At 45.6% G+C, this 8,216-nt stretch overlaps 2 protein-coding genes across 2 annotated transcripts in view; both read left to right on the forward strand.

Annotated features, from left to right (window-relative positions):
- Window positions 1-1,216: 1,216 nt before the first annotated feature.
- On the forward strand, window positions 1,217-5,007 carry LOC118406712 (trans-L-3-hydroxyproline dehydratase-like). The gene is made up of 3 exons (XM_035806979.1): window positions 1,217-1,692; window positions 2,109-2,487; window positions 4,561-5,007. The coding sequence occupies exons 1-3, from the start codon at window positions 1,232-1,234 to the stop codon at window positions 4,771-4,773; spliced, it is 1,053 nt and encodes a 350-aa protein (XP_035662872.1). The 5' UTR covers window positions 1,217-1,231; the 3' UTR covers window positions 4,774-5,007.
- A 1,773-nt stretch (window positions 5,008-6,780) lies between these two features.
- The window catches only part of LOC118407066 (trans-L-3-hydroxyproline dehydratase-like), a 5,248-nt gene continuing 3,812 nt past the window's right edge, over window positions 6,781-8,216 (forward strand). Inside the window, exon 1 of the mRNA XM_035807483.1 lies at window positions 6,781-7,274. Coding sequence (XP_035663376.1) covers window positions 6,784-7,274 — 491 coding nt within the window. The 5' untranslated portion in view covers window positions 6,781-6,783. The remainder of the gene's footprint in view (window positions 7,275-8,216) is intronic.

Here is an 8,216-nt window from a genome sequence, read left to right on the forward strand (position 1 = left end):
GCACGAACTCTATGAAATTCGGACGAATATTATGTGATACACACGAATCACTATGCGAAAACGCACGAATAATATGAAATTCGCACGAATCACTATGCAAAAACGCACGAATATTATGAAATTCGCAGGAATCACTATGTGATTCACACGAACCTTATGAGATTTGCACGATCCTTATGCAAAAACGGCGGCCGGGAGGAGGCATGGTTTTGAGCGTTTCTACCCGTGATATTTATATTTTAAGGCATGGAATGGACATTTACCGTCGCAAAGATGTATTTGATAGCCTGTGAGCAACTGTTTTGCTTCATTTCGGTGTGTTAACATCGTATTTTCCGTCGCCGCCGATCGAAGCCGCCATCTTGAAAATCCCGCTCCGTCTGTCACGTGACCCCGGTAGTGGTTGCGCAATTTCGCATAAGGATCGTGCAAATCTCATAAGGTTCGTGTGAATCACATAGTGATTCGTGCGAATTTCATAATATTCGTGCGTTTTTGCATAGTGATCCGTGCGAATTTCATAATATTCGTGCGTTTTCGCATAGTGATTCGTGTGTATCACATAATATTCGTCCGAATTTCATAGGGTTCGTGCAAATGCTTAGGCACCCTTGATGATTACTGAGGAAAGGCAGCGAACACTATCTTAAATGTCTGACAGTATCCCATGGCCCAAAATGTTGCTTGATTAACTGTTCATTTGCGTACCTTCTTTTTTTAAAATACTTTAATCAGGTTGGTAGATCATAGGACATAATGGTTTTCCTTTACACAACCAGTTTTTCTCACAACAAAACGAAAATTTGGGGCTGTTTCGATGACTGTCAGACATCGGCTTCTAACTGGAGTTCTGCTTCTCGCCGCTATATGTAGCCGATGTAGGTGGCGCTTCTACGGCAGAACTCCAGTTGGAAGCTCCGAGGAAGATGTCTGACAAGTGAGAAAAAATGGTTGTGTAAAAGAAAACTCTTATGTCCTCGATCCCATGGTGTGACTCGCTTCTAACTACACGTTCGAGGCCGGTGTATTGTGTCGTCAATCTCGTCGATCAGGTTTTCGATGTAGGTGAGTGTCATTGTGTATCTGGTTCTTTTGTTTGTTATGCCGAGGGGTCTAACTCTTATCTCCTTAACGGCGAATGACATAGCTCTAAGCGTCACTGAAGGACAATTAGCAAATGCAATCAGATCGTCTTTTATCTATAACATCTGACTAGGTAAGGGTGTCCAAAATGGCCGAAACAAACCAACAGGTAACCATTTCTGACTCCAAATCGTCTCCGTTTGTCATCAAAACCGTCGAGATGCACACGGGCGGTGAACCTGTACGAATCATCATCGACGGATACCCTAAAATCGAGGGGAAAACCATCCTAGAGAAGCGGGCCTACGTTCGGGACAACCTGGACGTTTTCCGAAAGAGGTTGATGTGGGAGCCGAGAGGCCACTATGACATGTACGGGGCCCTGTTGGTCGAGCCAGACGACAAAAACGCGGACATCGGCGTGCTTTTCATGGAAAACAAGGGCTATAGCACCATGTGTGGACATGCTAGTATCGGGCTGGGGCGTTACGTGGTAGATAAAGGGATAGTTACCGCGACAAGCCCTCAGACAGAAGTCGTTCTCCAGTGCCCGACCGGCCCCGTGAAAATGTGGGTTGATTATCAAGACGGAAAAAGTGGGCGTGTCAGGTAAGCCAGGCTTTGCTGTTGTTCTTTAATCTCCTTGCCAAAGCTAAGTCTGTACACATGTAGCCACGTAACTAAAACAATGGCCTCAAAGAAAAAGAAGACAGTTTTTCTCTGAAATATTGCTTCCCATTGTGCGCTTTTGTTGAGACTTAGGAGATTTCAATCAGACTGAAATCAGTTGTTCAAACTAAGGTTCAAATCTACCACTCCCGTTTACCCTTGTACTGGATTTTCCCCTCTAGCGTTCCACTTGAAATTTCATTCAAATGGGCTTACTGGTGACATGGCTTGAGTTCCCTGATGTATATGGCCACCTTTAAACCTCTTACAAACTAGTCCTGTTCAGTGTCCAGTATTCTGGCTTTGTCCAGTGAGACGGTATGGTCTTTGTAAGACTTGAATTTACTTTCTTTCAGATTCCACAGTGTTCCAGCGTTTGTCTTTGCGCTCGACAAAGAAGTCGACGTTCCTAAGTATGGGCGTGTAAAGGTAGACATCGCTTCCGGAGGAGCGTTCTACGCCATTCTCCCCGACAGCTCTCTCGGGCTAGATATCCGTACAGCTCCTGTTCAAGCCGTCAGGAACGCCGCCACAGCAGTGACAGAAGCCGTGAAGAAGGCCGTGCCGTTACGCCACCCGGAGCACCCGGACCTGGCGTTCTTCTACGGGACGATTATAACGGACGGGCGGGACGAGTACGACCAGAAGCCGACGGTTCAGACCAGTGTGTTCGGTGATGCGTCTGTAGACCGGTCTCCGTGTGGATCTGGGACAACGGCAAGAGTTGCTGTGCTGGTAAGATAAAGGACAAAAAGAAGAAGAGTCTCTGTCATTCTCAGTCAGTCTTCTTCTGAAGAAGTTCTTCCACTTGGCCCGACCGGCCGCTTGTCTCGGTGCTTCGTCGAAGGAGAAGTCCCTCTCCTCACTTTTTCTTTTCTCAGTTCACATTAGGTTTCTTTTGGTACGCTTCTGGATCTTTTCTCCTGTGGTACTTCTCTTTGTGTGATTTCTGGTGGTATGCGAATACAGTGGAAGCCGCTTAATTGCACACCCAATTTGTCAGCGAATTTCGTGCAATTATCCGGCGTGTGCGATAATGCGGAGTCGGTCATTTAGACCGCATCACCACGGTCGGAGGGGCCGAGAGGTGGTATGGGAGTTAGTACAACGCACAGTTTATTTACGTGTTACAGTAGTGCTGTGCCTGTTGTGCTCCGGACGTCATATACATGTCTTCACGAAACATCGTACTGCAATGCGCACTTGAAATCGAAATTAAGTTACTGTATACGTTATGTAGCTTCCTGATCACGAAACTAAAGCATTGCACCGCCGAAGGCGAGTGTTATGTCCGTCTGTAGGCCCCAAGTCGCTGTGTTGTTTCCGACTGGCTGCCAAGACCATATAAAACCACTGCATAAGTATTTCCCCGCGACTCTAATTACGTAATTAGATAATGGACAGATAGAGAACATTTGTTATTGAGTATGTCTTAGCAAGTTGTCTGCCAAATCGTAATGCCGGCTTTGACGACCTTTAGCGGGCGGACGGTCTCTTAATGGTGCCGACCCCGCAATATCGCTTTCTTTTGATCCCAATAACAATTTCATACATGTTGTCAGTATAGCGACTTCACAAAGGCCGTTATAGGTTTATTTGTACCGTGTCTGACGATTTTTAGCACGCATTTTCAGTCAATTTGTCAACGATGTTTGACAAATTTTCGTGCAATTATCCCGCGTTGATGATTTTTTGTCGTGCAGATAAGCGAAGTCACTAACAATGGAGTGAATGGGAGACGGTTTGGGATTTTGGGATTCCGTGCAATTACCCGAAGTGTGCGTTTATCCGAGGTGCAATTAAGTGGCTTCCACTGTATGACCCAAGTCACCAAACGATCTCCATCTGCAGGCTTTTATCACTTTATCAACTGACTTGAGACCTTCTATGAGATTTTCTATGTAGGCTTTTGTTTGAAATTACATACATTTGACCAAAAGATTGTCAACGGCCAGAGTAGACATCTGTTTTGAAAAACAGTTTGTGTGTTCACAAGAAACTTGTAGTGACGGACAAGAAAAAAGAAGGATGATAAAGGGAGCCAACCTGGTACCTCAATAGGAAACTTAAATCCCTTCACTATTCACTTCACTTTGACCAAAAATCATAATTTGATAACTAACGCACATATACAGTCAAACCTGCCCAAGACGACCACCCGGGGGACCGGAAAAAAGCGGTCGATTTGGACAAGTGGTCGCTGAGAAGAGTATCGACTCAAAACATGCCCGATGCAAAGTATAGATGGTTGCCGTTGTGTTTAATGGCAAATAGCAAGCACACTGCACGCACGCAAAGAAGCGAGGTCTTTAATGTCAAATACAACACGCACACTGTAAACTGTAAATTTAACCCCAAAATCCGACGCAACCTGGCCGATTTCGGCACAAAATCGCGCTAATTATCATCAAAAATCGATGAAAACCTCAATCTTGAAAATGATGCGGTCGTTATAGGTCGCAATTTGAGCCGGTCGCGGTCGCGTTGGCCAGGTGGTCGTTAAGAAAAGGTCGCTTAATGCTAACGTCAATGGGAAAATAAATCGGGACCGAGAAAAAGCGGTCGAAATGGCCAGGTGGTCGCTGAGAAGAGGTGGTCGCTCGGGCAGGTTTGACTGTAGCAGACTTTCTAATCCCAAAGCAGACCTTGCGGTGGCATAAGATAGCATCATAAGCTAGGGAAGGAGTTAAGCCGGCAGAGGAGTTTCATTGGCCCCAGCTTATGATACTGTCTTATACCACCACAAGATCTGCCTGAAGATTACAGAATTTTTATCGACGAAATTTATTGTTTGCTTCAACTTTTCAGCACCGCCGGGGCCAGATCGACCCGTCCAAAGCGCGGCAGTTCGCGAGCGGCCCCACGGGCTCGGTGATGACGGGCCGGCCGGTGAGAGAGACCAGGTGGGGAGAGTTCGACGCTGTGATCGTGGAAGTGGCGGGAAATGCGTACTACACCGGAACCGCAGAGTTTACAGTCGAGCCGGACGACCCGCTGAAAAACGGTTTCCTTGTCAAGTGATTGTCGGTATTTTATGACAGTTAAGAAGGGCCGTACGTCAATTTTTGAGAGATTGTTTCATACACGTTTCTATAAAAGACTACCCAAAAGATGGCTTCCTTATCAAATGATTATCAATGTGCTACAAGGCTGTTCCTTACGACCAACAACATGAGCAATTGTCCTGTCTTTACTTTTTTACAATGGACGTTTATTTTGCCAATACTTCTTACCAATATCATTTTAACCAAGTTCCTGTGACAGTGTAGGTAATTTTCTTAACCAGAGAAATGTTCAATTTCCTTCATAACTACATGAAGCATTAATGATGATATTGTTCCTTGATAGCGTCTGAACCGAAAACTTACTTTATAGATTGGCAATGTTGTAATCCTATAAATGAATATTGTAAAATTGTCCAGCACACGACAAATAGTTACATTATGAATTTGATTTGGACCTGTTCTTTTGGAATATAAAGAAAACAGGTAAATAATGTGACGATTGTTACAGTTATTCAAGGAAAGAAAGGTGAAACATAGACCTTCATATTTATCCTTAACAATGCATGCTCTAATATGTCGTGAATGAAATAAACTGATAAAAAATGGCATTGAGGCAGTGCTACTATGAAAATACACATTTACATTGGCTGTCCGTACATGGGTATCTCTTTTAACGTGAATAAAAACGGTATCTTGATGTTGGGACCTAAGGCCTTACTTAAGTAGTTGAGTCCATTTTTGTGCATATTTCTCAAGTACTAGTAACTGGAGTACCTCTGATTAAGGTAGCGGATACCACCTTTAACGTCTGATCGTTTCCTATGACCCAATATGTTGTTTGAGTACTTCACAAAAGGTGCGCTCCCACCGCACTTGTGTCAACCTTGCGTCACTACAGGGTTCGTTCACTGCGTCAATGTTTTGTTATCTTCTCCGATTTTTTAAAATAATTTAGATAATACGTAATACGTGAAAGTATGGCTTAGAAGACGTCAAAATACAAAAAAAAATCGTTCTTTATCTCTGAAATTCGTCGAGTATCCTACGAACCCCGCAGTGACGCAAGCTTGACACAAGTGCGGTGGGAGCGCACCTTAACTGTTATCTAGCGTAGCTAATTTCCTGTCCTTGAATGGCTGTCTTGCAGCTGCTCGTTTAAGCTAAATTAAAGGACACAACCCGCCGGACGTGCAACTGCGTGCTGTATACGTGATACTGATAAAACGTGGGCAATCTTTTGGGATCCGTAAGTGGTAAGTAACGCCTCCGTACGGAAGCTGACGGCTTTTGGAGCACGCAGACACACCGTAGAACGTTCCGTACATGCAAAACTTTGTCTGCCATCGGGCTACGGATTCGCCCCCCGTACGAGCCTGCCCTGCACAGCCAACGCGAGTGAGTAAGGAAACCGTACTTAGGCAGCACGTGTAAAAGTACGGCCTGCATATGGTAACGTGGCAATCGCACAGACATCGTACGTGCCATTTGCGCAGCGAACGATGCACGCAACCGCTCACGGCACGGTTAAGGTGGGGTCACACATGCGTATATTTAAGTCCGTTTGAGGTGCGTATGAATCTCTTATTCCTACCAGGCTCCACAGGTCGCGGGGAAAATAGATAATGCCAGATAAGTTAGCTGAACGAGAAGTATGGTTAGCGACCCAGCTAACTCGTCTGATATTTTACCTGTTTACGTTTGTCTAATTTCTATTATTTTTCCAACGACCTGTGGAGCCTGGTGGAGGCAAAAAATCCCATGCGCACCTCATACGGACTTAAATATATACGCAGGTGTGACCCCACCTTGCGCAACCGTGCGAGTGACGTGCGTTGAGACGTGCGTTAAGACTGCTCTTGCCATTCCTTCCCCACGTTTAGAAAAACCTGACCGACGTGCCCTCCCCCAAAACGTACGGTGGGTTGTGCCCTTAGGCTTAGCTTCAATGCGGGTCCACCCGAGCATGCTGTAATAACTCGTCTAGCAGGTTTCTTCCTGCACATGAATGAATCACCAAAGCGCGTGTATGGACTCCGACCAAGTAAAGGAGGTCAAAATGGCCCCATCAAAACGACAGAAAACTTTCTCTGACTCCGAATCGCCTCCGTTTGTCATCAAAACAGTCGAGATGCACACGGGCGGTGAACCTGTACGAATCATCACCGAGGGATATCCCAAAATCCAAGGGAAAACCATCCTAGAGAAGCGGGCCTACGTTCGGGACCACCTGGACGTATTCCGGAAGAGGTTGCTTTGGGAGCCGAGAGGCCACTATGACATGTACGGGGCCCTGCTGGTCGAGCCAGACGACAAAACTGCGGATATCGGCGTGCTTTTCATGCACAACAATGGCTATGGTACCATGTGCGGGCACGCTTGTATCGGGCTGGGGCGATACGTGGTAGATAAAGGGATAGTTCCCGCGAAAAGCCCAGAAACAGAACTGGTCATCCAGTGCCCGACCGGTCCGGTGAAAGTGTGGGTAGATTATCAAGACGGAAGAAGCGGACGTGCCAGGTAAGCTAGGCTTAAATTTGCTGTTGTTCTATGATCTAAAAGCAGCTGGCCTTGACCAAGGAGCTTTCAATGATTGAAACCGCCTTGCCAAGTAAGGCCTGCGTCATATTCCAAACAGGGGCCCGGCCGGGCAGCTTTCGGGAACAGAGAGTATGATATAAAAGACACCAAACTACACGCGACGCAAAGAGAACTTGCAGGGTTGTAGCCTACACCCGTCCTTCCGTCCTTTGACGGAATTTTGCAGCTTGGGACGGGAAAAAGATTTGCCCATTCCGTCCTCTGTGACGGACAAAAATCCATGTGGAAAGATATGAAAAACCTTGTGTAATGTTTCACCGAAACAGATGCCGTTGAAGAGCTTAGTCAACCAGGAAAATTTACACCTCGAAATGCAGGAAATAGCATTTTAGAGGGTCTAGATTTCAAAATTGGAAACCCATTTTGTATCAACAATAATATATGCTTATTGTTAACATTTCACTGCGCTCTTTTGTTCAGAGCTAGGATGCTTCAATCATATGGAAACCTTTGTACTGTACTGGATTTTCGCCTCCGGCTTTCGCGTCCCAATTACTGAAAAATCCATTCAAATGGGCCTACTAGCCTTGACACCACACAGGGACTCCGATGTTGGTTTAAAGTGGGTTCACACAAGCTTAAATATTCAACTCCGTATGAGGTTTGTATGGAAGTCTTAGCCTCTACCAGGCTCCACGGGTCACTTGAAAAATAGTAGAAATTGGTAGAAAAAAAGCATACTCCTCGTCGCATGTTATGTGTCTAGATTGGTCCGACATGTACTATTTTCCAGCGATCTGGTAGAGGTTAAGAACTCCATACGAACCTCATACGGATTTAAATACGTAATTTAGGACTGCCCAACTGCAAAGGAGATGCGTATAGCCGGAAGCGATTTTCAACGTTGGCTGGGTTCTCTTG

Source organism: Branchiostoma floridae, chromosome 19 (assembly GCF_000003815.2).
Source record: "Branchiostoma floridae strain S238N-H82 chromosome 19, Bfl_VNyyK, whole genome shotgun sequence".
Lineage (NCBI taxonomy): Eukaryota > Metazoa > Chordata > Leptocardii > Amphioxiformes > Branchiostomatidae > Branchiostoma > Branchiostoma floridae.

Bases quoted from the DNA above. Each gene is read 5' to 3' on its own strand.
- LOC118406712 (XM_035806979.1), top strand. From the start codon at position 1,232: ATGGCCGAAACAAACCAACAGGTAACCATTTCTGACTCCAAATCGTCT. The intron at 1,693-2,108 runs GTAAGCCAGGCT...ACTTTCTTTCAG, and splicing joins GGAAAAAGTGGGCGTGTCAG to ATTCCACAGTGTTCCAGCGT. The intron at 2,488-4,560 runs GTAAGATAAAGG...TCAACTTTTCAG, and splicing joins CGGCAAGAGTTGCTGTGCTG to CACCGCCGGGGCCAGATCGA.